Below are 15,735 nucleotides of genomic sequence, written 5' to 3'. Positions count from 1 at the left end.
AACCCTGATAAACTGCAGCCTATCTCTATACTTTGTAATTTATTTTGGTTACTTATGTTTTAGTATCTGTTCCTTGAAAAATTATGTCAAGTTTCACAGGACTAGCAATCTCCAGCTTATTTTTTTCTTTATATACCTCCAGGGTATTTTAATGCTTAACAAATTCAAATTACTCAAAGAAATTTTAACTATACAAATAAACTGGAGGGAAAAACTTAAAAGAAGTATTTTAATATATTAAAGTTAATGGATGGACTAAGTTCATAAGCCTTTCACTAAGTTTTAGTTAATGCCAAGAATGCTATTAGAATATGCATTGCTAAAAGTATCCAGATTGGGCCAGCCCGGTGGCTCACTTGGTTGGAGCGCCGCGCTCCTAACGTCAAGGTCGCCAGTTTGATTCCCACATGGGCCAGTGAGCTGCGACCTCTACCGCTAAGATTGTGAACAATGGCTCTCCCTGGAGCAGGGCTGCTGTGTGCTACCATGGGCTACCGTGTGCTGCCATGAGCGGCCGGCGGCCATCGTGAGTGGCTGGCAGTCAGCCTACGAGAGCTGCTGTGAGCGGCTGACCGAGGACAGGTGACCGACTGCCTCAGCCCGGGAGCGCAAGGCTCATAATACCAGCATGGGCCAGGGAGCTGGGTCCTACACAACTAGACTGAGAAACAACGGCTACCGGATTGCAGGGAGGAGGGAGGGAGGCAGAAAAAGTGGGAAAAAAGTATCCAGATTATGCTTTATTATTAATTAGTATTCAGTTTTGTCATTAATAGTATACTGTTATAATTAAGCTTATGGTATAAAGAGAAATGGATCCTGTGTGCTGTTGTTTTAAAGGAGTCCCATTAGAAGGGTCTGGGCTGGGCAAAGGTGCTCCAAACTCCCCAGTTCTGTGTATCTTCTTCCATTTGTGTAAAACATTGATAATGTATATTTTTATATGATAAGAGCATTATATTGCTCAAAAACCACTGGTATAAATGTTTTTAACACATGGGGCAGTGAATGTGCTCATTAAACATAGCGTGAAAACATACTTGAGTGATGAATTCCCAGGGGGGAGTAGAAAAGGAGGCACAATAGGTAACAGGAAGGAAGCAGGAGAGTGGAGCAGAGTAAGAGATGTGAGTGGGAATCTAAGATGGTAACAAGAGGACTGTTAATAATGAAAGAAAAGATTAAATTAGCCTGTGGACCTCCAAAACAGTCTGTTATCTTCTCTTGAAAAAACGTTTTCTACGACTTTCCTTCTAAGTGTCAGTCTTACATATGTCCTACTTTTGGTTTTAGAAATACTGAAAATGTGAACAATGGAGATAATATACAAATAAAATAAAAATTGGTTATCTTCTTTAGGATATATTTTGATATAATTTAAAAATTAGTGAGAGAACATTAGAGATACTTGAATTCCAATCCAACTCTCTAACCTGGGATTGTAACTTTGCCCTCATCTTTACAATCATTAGGTTGTTGTAGCAATAAATTGAGAGAATGCTTTTAAAGTACATTTTGCTTTTCAAACTAGAAAGCATCACTATTATTAATTATGCACTCTATTCCCTTTTCTTATCACATTATAGTACATACTATCATTTTAAAGTAAAAAATTGCCAATTCATTTTAGTTACATTAGACACAACAAGCTAAATGCACTAGTTAAATTGACATTTTAAATTTATTTTGAATTAAAATTGTATTGAATGCCTCACTCTTGTTCTACTAATATTCTTGTTGTTTGACTTCACTGCCAGGGTAAGAAGAAACTGGAAATTGTAAAGTATAAAATTACTGGACTTTTTATATTGGCACCTCTCTACACTTGAAATGGCTTTGATAGATATGACCATTATCTTTTTTCCTTATCTACTGGCAGTTATTCCTTTTAATTAGTTTCATAAGAGATAGCAGGAGGAAAAACTTCCTTTGGGATGGGAGTATATGCTGGCATGGAGGTCTTGACCATTCTTAAAAATACGGGTTATCAAGTAGGGAGATGAAGAAATTTTCATAGCCTTTTTCTACCCTATCTCCCTTTAGTAATGAATATATTGGTTTTCTTTTTGAAAGAAGGCTCTATGGAAGGAATAAAACTGTTCGGGACAATGTGAATCATAGTGTTTACAAAACCTAAAGCAATGCCTGGCTTACAGTTGAGTCCTTACTCATTTTAGAGGCAAGTGTAGCAAATCATCTTTTATGCACACTTCTTGGTAAACCTTTCATTCTCTTTCTCACTATCTTAACACTAACAATGCTGGCATATACATACAATGACTCCTTTACCCAAGGCAGAAACCTTTTTTGCTTTAAGGCTGACCTGAACTTTCAGTGCTCACATAGCTTCCCTCGATGGTTTTTACAGTTTAATTTCAAAACGCCAGGAGGAAAGGGGAGAAACTGTATTAATAAACGTAGCGTTCTTTCTGTAAAGCCAGGGAACAGTGCGGTGGCTTACAGCCCAATGAGAAGTTCAGTGACTCACTTGACGAACTGTATTAGATGCTCTCATTTTCTAAACCGCGAAGAAACTTAAATTCCAGGAATGTGGCTTGCCACAAAAACCTAATTTTAAGTACCCAAGCATAAAATGCAGGACGCCAAACTGAACGCACTTTCAGTATGGACTAAAGGATTAAGCAGCCGTTTTACCTCAGGTTTCCAAGGATCATGAGCGGGAATGGAAGGGACATCATGGCGCCCAGTGTACAGAGCATATGGTCATTGTGAATCATTTCACCATCACTACCCTCACAAAGAAGGCATTTAGTTGCATGTGTACAGGTGTGGAAACAGGTCATGGAGATTGGATAACTTTCCCAAAGGCACACAGATGATAAATAACTAGAACGGGGAGTTAAACTTAGGTCTGATTCTAAAGCCCATATTCTTTCCACTGCATCATGATGTCTTCTGTAAATTACGTTAAATGGTAACATACCTGGGTACAAGTGACCTCTGGAAATTGAGAAGCAGTGGCATCTATCTAAAAATCTTTATTGTATTATCAACTCTATAATGCAGTTGTCAGCAGTCAGAAGAACATATCACCTAATAAGTGTAAATGAATATTACAATGAGGTTAGTGATTACACTAAGGTGAGAGTTTAGAAAGTTATGAAAACATTTTAAGCTTTACAGACACGAATGTTGTGATAAATTTTAATAAAACCTGGGTTTTAGTGGCTAAAATTACTGGTACAGTTGTCCAGAAATTCTGTGGGTATATTTCATTAAAACAAAAATGTGGTCCATGCTGATATTTATAAAATTATGTAATTTCCTCCTTTTAGGTCCCACTAGTAGAGATCGAAGCTCCCCTCCCCCAGGATACATTCCAGATGAATTACACCAGGTTGCCCGGAATGGGTCATTCACCAGTATTAACAGTGAAGGAGAGTTCATTCCAGAGAGCATGGACCAAGTAAGCAAAAGTTGGAGGTGGCTTTTCATTTCATTTAAAGGGATGTTGTCAAGGTCATTGTGGTTTGGCAGGGGTGTGTGTGTGTGTGTGTGTGTGTGTGTGTGTGTGTGTGACATCTTCTCTAACCCCATATCTTCCTTCTTAAGTGAACAAAATTGTAAAAAGTGTAGGAAAATGCCCACTAATTTCCATGTGCCTCTGTGCATTCACGTACAAAGAAAGCTGCAATGAGACTGACATGTTGCTCATTAATTCATTAATGAATGAATGCGTGTACTTGTAATCCTGGGATTAATTCAGGTTTTTAAATTAACATTTGAAAGATACAGTAAAACTACAAATATGTAACTTCGTGAAAGTGAGGTTTATCAACTTTCTAAAACATTTAAAAAAGTTTTGTAGTATTGAAGTATTTCCATAGAGTTGCTGTTGTTTCCTTAATGTTACATTGGCTGCTTATACTACTGCAGTTTCATTTCCTAATAATGTAGCCATCACGGTGTCATTAGTCTCAATTTGGGTAGGACCTTTGTTCAATTTTCAATAAGAAAAATTATGTGAAATTATTTAGCTAATAGTCCATAGAGAAAGAATATTTTTCTCTTAGAAAATTTGACGTAGTAGCATACCTACCAAGGGACATTTTAGACATTTCAACATGAGTAACTGGGGGGTGACTGCTGTTGGATATGGAGTTTCTGTTTGGATACTACAAGTGTTCTAAGTGTTGTGAGGGTTGCACAACCCTCAATATACTAAAAACCATTGATTTGTCTACTTTAAATGGGTGAATTTTATGTTACATGTAGCTTTATTAAGCTACAATTACAGTTCAATAAAGCTATTTTTAAAACAGTAACTTCTGGTTATATCACATCAAATCATGGTGGAACTCTTATCTTTCCAGATGCTGGACCCATTATCTTTAAGCAGCCCTGAAAATTCTGGCTCAGGAAGTTGTCCATCACTTGATAGTCCTTTGGATGGGTAATATTGATTGTACCTTTTGTTTTTTAATATATGTGGATAAATATGCATATATATATACATTTACATATATGTATATATAGTATGTTCAATTATCAACTCTTGTACTACATTCAGAGGAGTGTAATTGATACTTGCCTATACTTAGTACAAATGAATTCTTTTAACAGTTTGGATAAATCCCTTAACTTCATGGGGCTTAGTATCTTTATTAGTTAAAATGGTATCTGAATATAATGTTTTGAGTATTTCTGCTTGCCAAAATTATGTGTTTGAAGCTAAGTGCAAGCTTAGAATGTATATGTTTACTTTTAAAACTGTTGGCAAAAGTACTTTCAAATTTTTTATTAATAAGTTTGGTTTTGGAGATTTTTTGAGTTGTTTCACCTGTTGAGGATTATGTTCACTCTGGCACCTAGTTATAAATAACTTACATGCTTGGCAGTTGTGGCGCAGTGTGTTGGTTGTGATTTAAAATTTAAGTGCTTCTGTTTTGTCAAATAGCTGTTCAGGAATGTAAGGTGGGTCAAGTTGCAACTGAATTGTTACGCGCGCGCTTGTCCCTTTCTCCTGATCTCAAGGACAGCGTTCACCTGTAGCACACAGTCAATATATTTATTTGTCTTTACCTGTTTAATGTCCTCTGGGATTGCTCTATGAAAGCAAATTGTGAAAATGTGACTGTTGTATGGTAACATGCATTGACTTTTCTGTTACCATGTACATGAAACCTTTGTCGTTGCCCATGTCTACCTCAAGATAGACTTTTGAAACATTCAGGAAATTCAGGGAAAGAGTAATGTGAGTGAAGTAAATATACTTGAGTTGGAAATTGTCTCCTTTGTATAAATGTGGAAACAGTCTTAGAAAGGTGATTTGCCAAGGTTGCAACAGCTAGTTAAGTGGCAGAGCTAGAACTGAAACACAGGTATTTCCAAACACCTGTAATTGCAAAGCGTATCATTTTTACCACTGTACTCTACGAGTTAATTTTAAAAGCCAGGCTTTTTGCCTGCATATACTAAATAAATGTTTAAGAAATTTCTTTTTTCATTTATGTTAACATTTCAGAGTGAATGCCTCTGTGTGTATTTGTGCGTGTGTGTGTAATGTCTCCATACATACGTACAGATAGATATTGTTATTGCATAAATACTTTTTAATACCTTATTTGCATATTTTTTCTTAATTTAATGTGATATTTTCTACTTTTAGAGAAAGCTATCCAAAATCACGAATGCCTAGGGCACAGAGCTACCCAGATAATCATCAGGAATTTTCAGGTTAGACTGTCTACATTCTAAATGTTTTAATGTTTATGTCATTGAATAATGTTTTAGCTGATGGGGAAAGGGGAATTTCTTTTTAAATCAAATAAAAATGTATAAATATGTTTTTCATCATTACAGATATTTGACTTTTTTTTTTAGTAACATATAAGTTTCTTATGTGTCTTAATAGACTATGATAACCCTATCTTTGAGAAATTTGGAAAAGGAGGGACATATCCAAGAAGGTATCATGTTTCATATCGCCATCAAGACTATAATGATGGTAAGTGCTGGCAGTTAGACCTCAAGAACAGTTTGTGAAAATTCTCAAAAATTATCAATGAAAATAAACATTGCATATTAGAATACCATTAGAAATAAATTTGTTCCTGAATCACTTAGTTTTCTATCTAAAATTTTTTTAAAGAAATTGGGTCCTAACTGAAACTATATTAACATCTTGGCTTTGTGCCAATTTACCTCATAATATTTCTCTTTTCCTTAGGAGACAAGGAGTAATTTATAAATGATATTAATTAGAAAGTTACTCGTGGATGAAATTCATAATATTGTAACCTATAAACTTCCCAATTTTTGTTTTATATTTTAAATCATTATTGGAAATGAGAGTAAAATATGGTTTTTCTCCTTTTTATCCCACAGTAAGGGAGTTCTATGATTTTATAAGTGTATCTGTGTATGTTTTAACATAAGAGATTATGTGAATTTATATTCAGAGCCTGTTTGTTTTTTCCCTACTTTTTATTTTCTTCCTTGTATTTTCATTATTGACTTCATGACTCATAATTAACAAGGATATTTCCTTGAACTTAAAAAAAATACTATTCTTAGGTTTAAAACATACAGTCAAATGATCATTCCTATTTTGGTTTCTTTGCCTAGTCACAGGACAAATTTCTGTTCCTTACATTACAAATTTTAAATACATTCAATTACAACATATTAATAAAAGTTTTAACATAATTATATTTTCATGTGTAGGTCGTAAAACTTTTCCAAGAGCTAGAAGGACCCAGGGGACAAGCTTCCGGTCTCCTGTGAGTTTCAGTCCTACTGATCACTCCTTAAGCACTAGTAGTGGAAGCAGTATCTTTACCCCAGAGTATGATGATAGTCGAGTAAGAAGAAAGGGAAGTGACATAGACAATCCTACTTTGACTGTAATGGACATCAGCCCACCCAGCCGCTGTAAGTAATAGAAATTGGTATAGTGAAATATGTAACAGAACCTTTGCAGAATTTTACAGTATCAAAAGGAATAAATACCAAGCCAGGCAGGCCTCAGTGAGACCCGCTTCTCAAAAGGGGTAAAAGTGGTATTTCCAAAGGTGCTTGGAATGTCAGGAATAAGCATAGCATTACTGCTAGCTACTTTAGATCGTTCCGTCTTTCACTTTTATTAGGAAAATTGTTACCAATTAGTCATCCATTCGTGCATTTCATATATCCTTGTTGAGTTCCTGCACTGAGATTTCAAATGCAATCTCTAAGATGTAGAAGAATGGCGTGTGGAGAAATAATTGTATTATAGCATTTAGTCTCGATCTTGAATGTGAGTACGTTTCACTAGTTAAGGAGGTAACAGGTGCAGGAGGCCATGGCACGTTCTGAAATTGGGTAATAGTTCATTTTGGGCTGAAATGGAGGATATCTTACTTGAAAGAGTGGGAATAGGACTACAATGGTAACTAAGGCCATATTGTGACGTATCATGTCAGCCACGCATGCAGAGACTGGAGCAGTATCTGCACACTCTGACTTCTTCCTTTTGTGCTAGTGTTGTCATATTTTATTTTTACATCTGTGAACTCACAGTACATTGCTGCTGTTTTTGCTTTAGATAGCTATCTTTTAAAGTGATTAAAAATAAGAGAAGAAATGTCTTTTATACGTATACCTTCAGTTTATCTATTTCTGTAGATCTTTATATATGTAGATCCAAGATTCTGTCAGGTGTCAAATTCCTTCTGCCTGAATAATTACTTTAACTTTTCTTGTAATACTGCTCTGCTGGTAATAAATTTTTTCAGCTTTTGTTTGTCTGAAAAAGGTCTTTATTTCTCCTTTATTTTTGAAAGTTTTTTTTCTGGGTGTAGAATTCGGGGCATTTTTTTTTTCTTTCAGCACTTTAAAGCAATTTCTCCATTATTCTGGCTTGCATACTTTTCGAGAGTATGCTATAATTCTTATCTTTGTTCCTCTCTCTGTAGTTTGATTGTTTCCCCTCTGGCTGCTTTCATGATTTTTTCTTGTTAGAATGACAGTGATGTTCTTTCCAGCTTTCTACATCATAGGCAGATGGGAAACTAATTATATATGTTGCTACAATAAAGATTAGAAATAGGACATCTTAAATCAGTGGCATCTTAGATTGAGTCAAAGATACCATTACATTTGTAACCATGAAAAAAATAATCTCAGTGGAAAAATGAGTTATGGAATTATGAACCTTGTTTGGGTTTAGAATTCTTAGAAAATTGACTGAAGAGAAAAATTTTCAAAGATGATGATCATTATGAACTTTGGATGATCATGATTTTTCCTTATGTCCGAATGTGTGCAGTTAAGGATATCACTAATGCAATAGTCGTTTAGGCCTTAACCATTTTTGTGCCATCTAGCTATTCCATTTTAAGAAAATGTTCTTTTTTAGCGCCACGGGCTCCAACCAACTGGAGACTGGGCAAACTGCTTGGTCAGGGAGCCTTTGGCAGGGTCTACCTCTGTTACGATGTGGATACAGGAAGAGAGCTGGCTGTGAAGCAAGTTCAGTTTGATCCCGATAGCCCTGAGACCAGTAAGGTAAGAATCACTGTACACATAAAAAAGCATTTTTACTAAAATAAATGTAACACACATTAGAATTTTTATTTTTCCTTAATACAAATTATTTGCAAAACAAATAGATAATTAGCTATATTTATCTACTTTGTACTGTGGATTTTTCGCTTTTAATACTCAGTTATGTTCCTAATCTGATTTAGTGTTGCTTTAGCATACCGTCAAGGACTATTATACATGTTATTGTTTAGAGACTTTAAAATATTTATTCCTTAGGAAAGAAAAATTTCAGAATGAAGTCACCTTCATGATCCACGAAATTTGAATTTTTTGCTTTTATTAACAGTGCTGTAAAGACTTCACAGTGAGTTTTGTCTTTCAGGAAGTAAATGCACTTGAGTGTGAAATTCAGTTGTTGAAAAACTTGCTGCATGAGCGAATTGTTCAGTATTATGGCTGTTTGAGGGATCCCCAGGAAAAAACACTTTCCATATTTATGGAATATATGCCAGGGGTAAGTTAGTATATCCTTTGAAAATAGACATACTCTATTTGAAGTCTTAGTTGAGGAAAGAAAAACAGTAAAACTTTGATTATAAAATGTTACACCTAGCTAAGGACATTTTGGAAGAGTTTTAAATCAGAGCTGGGTAATACAGTTTTATTTTTTATCTTCTTCCTCTATCTGTGTATTTTTCAACTAATTTTTAAAAAATGCTGAAATATACAAAAGTAGCTTACAGATGTCACAGTAGTCCATACTCAGATTTCTCTGCATGCCTTAAAAATATCCATAATGGTTGGTTTATCCAAACGAGGATCCAGTCAAGGACCACACACATTACATTTAGCTGTTATACCCCTTACTCCTCTTTTAATCTAGAGCAGTTTTTACATGACATAGATTTGACAAATAGACCAGGCTAGTTCTGTTGACAATTTCGTCTCATAGATTTCTCCAATTGCATCCTCATGCTGTTCCTTTATCCCCTATATACTCCAAGTAAGATCTAAAGTCTAAATTAGATTCACATCCAACCTTGTTTATTAGAAAGCGTCAGAGATGGCGCTGTGTACTTCACATTGCATCCCATCAGGAGAAACAGAGTCTGGCTGCTCCATTGTCGTGATGCTGAGACTGATGCCAGATCAGGGTGCTTCTCATCCCGGTCCCCCCATTGTAAGGTTTTGTTTTTTCCTGAAGACCAGAAAGTAGTATGAGCTATAGCAGTGGCACGTAGGAATAGCCAGTTCCTTTTCAGCCAGTCATCTAATGTTTTGAACAATGATTGATAATCGTTACCTAAGTCAATTTCATTAGGAGCTGCAAAATGTGATTTGTAAACTCTGTCATTCCTTCTATATTATTTTTAGTATTTGTACAGTACATTCTAATACTAATGATTTTCAAGATGGTGGTATATTTACTCATTTAAAAATACATGCATTCCCATAATTTGATAGGCAGTATATGTTTGAAAAAAAATTTGATTTATGGCTCTTTAGGGGAGTAGCTTACTAGAATTGTATATAGAATGTACAAGGTTGTATGTACTTCAAGCTTATGGATAAATAAAACTGTGAATCAGCATCCAATACGAATGGTCGTAACTATCCTCAGTTTCACAAGAGCAACAGTAAACTTTGTTTCTTTTCATCCTGAATTACTAATTGTTTATAGTGACACCACTGTTATTCATCATTGCTATGTATTCATAATTGCTACTTTTTATTTTCAAAGATTCTGTTTGCAGTTTAAATTGGTTTTTAAAAATCCCCTTTTGGAAAACAAATTGGTGGGATGTATTAAAGGCCATAAAAATATTGAAGCCTTTTGACCTGGTAATCTCACAGAAATTTATTCTATAGAAGTAATCCAAAAGAAGGAAAGAGCAGCTTACATTTATTTTAGTATTACCTGTGATAGAAAAAAAGGGAAATTCATTGGCTGCAGTGGAAGTAAATTATGATGGCATTGTCCAAGAGAATATATGTTAAAAATTAAAATTGTGAAGGCTGCGTAGCAAAGTTGGAGGAAGTACTTAGAAAAAAAGAGAAAAAGGATATAAAATGCTTTTTAATAATGATTATGATGTTTAAGAAGTATCTGTATCTGCACAAGGGCAGAAGAAACTTAGAAAATGAAAATGTTATGTTGGGATTGTGACCAATTTTTCTCTTGCATTCAGATTCCCATTACTGTTTATGCAATACATATTTAAATTAAAATAGAAATTAATTGAGTAAGTGTGACTAGAGACTCAGATTGTTGAAAATAAGATTATTTAAAATGGTTAATTGGTTACAACTGATTTATATTACAAATGGAGATGGGTAATCCTTATATATTTAGCAATCTAAAAGTAAACCTGGGCTAATCGGAAAGAGATGTTAGATCATGTTTCTCATTAGCTACACTTGGTTTTGTAAAGGCAGCTATGTTTTCAAAGGATTGTCATTCCTTAAATTTGGAAAGCATGTTACCAGATTAGTAATAGTTTATTGATCTAAATGAATTGTACATATGGCAAGCCTGTGGCATATGTGGACTGGGCATACATGTTCCTAGATTTTCTTGAATCTCTAAGTTTGTGAATGATGTTATATAATTTCTCTTATTAAATTCAGTGTGATGGACCCCTTTATGCCTTAGATTCAAGCTTTGCCAAAATTGTCATTTCCATTCTTCAGTTTTCCCAAGTGTAGCATTCCATTCCTTAGTTTATCTAGAAGTACTTTCAGACTAGAACCATAACTTTCTTTTTCTTTTATTTTCAGTACCCGAACTAGCAGTTGATTTCTCTATTACTTTTACACACACACACACACACACACACACACACTTCTTAGCTGGCACAGTGCTTCCCAACACATTCCAGTTGTTCACGCTGACGAAGATAACATTTTATGGTACACAGAGGGGAACAGACTATACTGTTGGATCTGTTAGAACCATAGGCCACAGGTCCAGCTCCCCAAGGGCTTAGAAGATCCATAAGTCCATCACTCATTTGCAGCCTGCAAGTATTTGGGGCTTATTGGTTGGAGAGCTCAGTTCTGGCTATATTATTTTGTGTATTACTACAAAGAGAGGCACAATAAGTAGACTGAGCAAACAAGCCACATCAACTAATAGATGTGGGTGATTGGCTGCTGGGTTCCCTCACTGCCGAAGGCTTTCCACATGTGTTTGCAAGTTTGGGTCAGCAGGATTGCATCTTGCTGTCCCTTCAGGGATGGCTCATGCATAGTGGACATAGCAAGCGGTTAAATCTGTAAAATCCAAGGACCTAATTTATATGACAAAGTACACAGTTTACTGAAATTCAAGGAAACACAGAAACATTTGAATATATCTCTGTTTAAAAGGAAGTTTTTGTCCCTCAGGAAGCATTTTATTTCCATCTTTTAAAGTGGTTGCTTATTCATCAGATTTGCACACTGGAATTAGTAGGGAAGCTTTTGCAAAATTCAAAATCAGGCTGTGTCTCACCTCATCCTGATTTCAGCATTCTCAGAGATGGCACCTCATTCTGCCTTAAAAATACTTAAGAAAATTTGAAATTCCTCTTTAATGTATTTTCTTATGTTTTGAACTAGGATGTTGAGTATATAAAGGAAAATCTTAAAAATCTCGTATGTGTTCTGATTTTCCAACATACCCATTCTTTTTCCTGAGAAGTAAATTAGCAGATATCAAAAAAACAGTGTTTTAAAAACAGAATAAGAAAAAACTAAATAAAAATAAAGTAGGACATATGTAGAAGAGCCAGTAGGAAAAACAAAAATATATCCCTGGCAAAAAAGAACCAGTGTAAAAGTACTGGAGAATTTTTAAAAACACAATTGCGAGGAATAGGAGATAGTTAGAACCAACATAGTCATAGAAAGCCCTGAAATAGCCCTGAGACCAGTAAGGCCCTGAGACCAGTAAGGGTATCTATCAAAAACTAGTTTCAAAGACTTCCTTCAGCTGTGACCCATACTCTTCTACAGTTCTAATCAGGGAATATAGTAGAGTTGTATGAGTATGTAAATGATATGGCAAAGTTATAGTCCTTACTGAGAATTCCTGTGCTTCCCAACTAAAACCTCCCACTCTTGAACTAGGATTCTTTTAAAAACACAGATTTTTTTTCTTTTTTATGCTTTGTGATTTTCTTTCTTTTTTTTTTTTTTTAAAGTTTGTTGGGGTGACAATTGTTAGTAAAATTACATAGATTTCAGGTGTACAATTCTGTATTACATCATCTATAAATCCCATTGTGTGTTCACCACCCAGAGTCAGTTCTCCTTCCATCACCATATATTTGATCCCCCTTCCCCTCATCTCCTACCCTCCTACCCCCGAAAACACAGATTTAATAATGGTTTTCATTTCAAACCATACCATAGTTTTCTTTTGTTTTCTTTTAGGGATCAATTAAGGACCAATTAAAAGCATATGGAGCTCTTACTGAGAATGTGACTAGGAAATATACCCGTCAGATTCTGGAGGGTGTCCATTATTTGCACAGTAATATGATTGTTCATAGAGATATCAAAGGTAAGTAATGAGTTTTTTTTTTTTTAAGTTTACAGTTTTTTTGTGAATGTGGATGAGACAAGTGATATGATTAAGAAATTTAGCATTTAAATTAATACATCTACCTTTAAAATACCATAGGAAAACAATTCTGCTTTCTCAGTGACTTAGTCAATTTTCCAATTAGTCCTGATGTTCAGATCTCCACAACTGAGTAGCTTCCCTGTGGGAATCAATAAAGTTCAAATGGTCATAAAAATGAGACCATGTTTCCATGTACAGAGCATAAGCATTAGAATACAGTGGTTAAAAGAAGGGGCTGTAACTCCAGATGGCCTGATTCCAATTTGGGCTTTATCTGTCACTAATGGTGTGACCTTGGACAAGACACCTGATTTCTCTATGCCCCATTCCTCCTAGTTAGGGAGGCTGATAATAGTATCTAACACATAAGATTCTTGTAAGGATTAAATGAGTTAATGTATATAATATGCTTGAAACAGTGCCTGGTACCTAGAAAGCATTCAAAAGTTAATTATGATGGCGACATATTTTATGTTGAGATTATATTTAATTAAAGCCATTGGAATGGATGTCATTACCTAGGGAGCGAATAAGAAGAGAGAAGAGAACCTAAGACTGAGCTTTGATGAACTTCAACTCAGTTAAGCTTGCTGTTTAAAACTCACCTGTTTTTAGGGATCAGGTATGTAAGTTAAGTGCATGAAGAGAGACAAAAGCGAGTGGTGGAGATGTGTAAAATTTGAGAGTGGTTAAAACTCTGTACTGTAAAGCATACTTGGGGGTTTGATTCTATAAAAACTGAGGTTTAATTCTATAAAAACTGAAGTTTGGTTCTGTAAAAATTAGGTTGTGATCCCAAATCACTTCAATCTATTGATAAGAATAATCAATACACACAGACATACATAAATAATAAATAAAAAATTATTTTTTTATTGGTCTTTCTGGGGGCTCTTATGAGTCACCAGCTCCTTCCTTCCTGTGGTGAGCCACACCCTGACACCCTGAATATGGCCGTGTTCGGGCTGAAGGGAACGTTCCAGTTTCTGGTGCTGGAGTAGGATGTGCTGCAGGATGCCTGAGCCAGGTCACATGTCCTAGGATGGGGCTTCCTGGGGAGGCGGAGAGAATGTGAGGACACTCATGGCTCATTATCTAAAAGAAATAGGAGCTGTCTTTATTTCAAGATCTACCCAGCTTAGGCAGACCTCAAAGGTCAAGTACAAAAGCTGATAGTTTAAGGAACCACACGAAAATTATTTGAATGTGAATTACTTGATTAGGAATGATCTCTGTTCAAGCCAATTCTCTAGCATTCATAACGAGACAAGGTGAAGGAGCTGGGGGGAGCTACCCCCAAGTGGATCCTTCTAACCTTGCCAGGAAGAGTGGTGAATCATATTGGTAAAATGAGGAGGTTGCAAACAAGCTGACTTAAAAGCATCATAGGGCAAATGTATTGATAGGAGAAAAATAAGATATGAAATTGGATATGCAACGTGATCTTAAGTTTATAAAATTAAAGTATGACCTAGAAGAAAAATTTCCATATGATTAACAGTGGGTATTTCCAAATGTCAGAATGAGTGATAATCATTTTCTTTGGCACACTTTTTACTTTTTCTGTATTTTCCAAATTTTTATAATGAGCAATTTTTAAATTGTGAAGGAAAAACAAAGATAGTTGTTTACTTTTAAGTTTAAACTCATGAGTTCATAGTGAAACTTAGGATAAAAACTAATTGATCATTGTCACTTGGGAACCAACTCATTTTATAATAAGATTTCTTTATTCTGCCTTTTTTAAATAAACTATACCATTGAGAACCAAATAGTGGATGAAAGGAAATTGATCTTTGTGGAAGTATTTTGGCTAACAAATTAAGAAAGGATGATGGACTAGTTCCATTTTATAACCACTAAGGAATTAATAGGTGTAAGCATTAAACATTGAGAGCTGCTGACGTCACTAAAACAAGGACAGTCTAGCATTACATAGTTTCTATCCTTAGAATATATTATCATCTATGAAGTAGTTTTGCAAAAGAAAAGAAAGAGAATGAACCTGAGTCTGATCAAGCCTGTAGATTCAGCTACCACATTTTAGAATTATAGAAAATATGTATCAGACAGGTGAGCATGTTAAATATGCCCCCTGGGGGTGGAGGCAGCTAATCTAGATCATACGAAAGCGAAAGCTACAGGTCAACAACTTAGATTATTTTCATAAATTGCAAAGGAAAGTAAAAAAGATTAGAGGGAACTCTAGGAAGGACATAAAAGATATCGAGTCTCAAGGTATGCACATTATTTGGACTCTGATTTTTTTAAAAAAACTATAAACTCTGAATATATACTTAACAGTATTAAGGAGGTATGTATCCATCCTCTTAGGTATAGTAAGAGTCCTTATTTATTTTTTTACAGTGAAAAATTTTTATGTTTAGAATTAGCCAGCTGGACTCAATTTAGATGATCTCAGTTTTGTTGGCAACATCCAAAGCATCATAGTCAGGAGCCATTCGAACATATGCCTTCTGTCTCCATCAGGCCTGATCAGGGTGTTGACCTCGACACCCACAGTGAACACAAGTGTGTTGTCTTTTTATCTTCTTCACAGCCGACTCTGTAGTTAGGGGGGACCTTGCTGATGCACAGTGGTCAGGCTTGTTTCTCCCGGGGGCACCCTTCCCAGGATA

The 15,735-nt window shown here is 35.3% G+C and overlaps 1 protein-coding gene across 4 annotated transcripts in view; it reads left to right on the top strand.

Annotated features, from left to right (window-relative positions):
* The window catches only part of MAP3K2 (mitogen-activated protein kinase kinase kinase 2), a 148,551-nt gene that overhangs the window by 118,042 nt on the left and 14,774 nt on the right, over positions 1–15,735 (top strand). For all 4 annotated transcript variants that reach the window (XM_033102330.1, XM_033102327.1, XM_033102329.1 and 1 more), the window contains exons 8-15: positions 3,297–3,427; positions 4,335–4,414; positions 5,630–5,697; positions 5,876–5,968; positions 6,688–6,894; positions 8,360–8,508; positions 8,870–9,001; positions 12,904–13,033. In XM_033102330.1, the coding sequence (XP_032958221.1) occupies positions 3,297–3,427; positions 4,335–4,414; positions 5,630–5,697; positions 5,876–5,968; positions 6,688–6,894; positions 8,360–8,508; positions 8,870–9,001; positions 12,904–13,033 (990 nt within the window). The remainder of the gene's footprint in view (positions 1–3,296; positions 3,428–4,334; positions 4,415–5,629; positions 5,698–5,875; positions 5,969–6,687; positions 6,895–8,359; positions 8,509–8,869; positions 9,002–12,903; positions 13,034–15,735) is intronic.

Source organism: Rhinolophus ferrumequinum, unplaced genomic scaffold, assembly GCF_004115265.2.
Source record: "Rhinolophus ferrumequinum isolate MPI-CBG mRhiFer1 unplaced genomic scaffold, mRhiFer1_v1.p scaffold_84_arrow_ctg1, whole genome shotgun sequence".
Classification (NCBI taxonomy): Eukaryota; Metazoa; Chordata; class Mammalia; order Chiroptera; family Rhinolophidae; genus Rhinolophus; species Rhinolophus ferrumequinum.
This window is presented reverse-complemented; position numbering and strand designations above follow the sequence as displayed.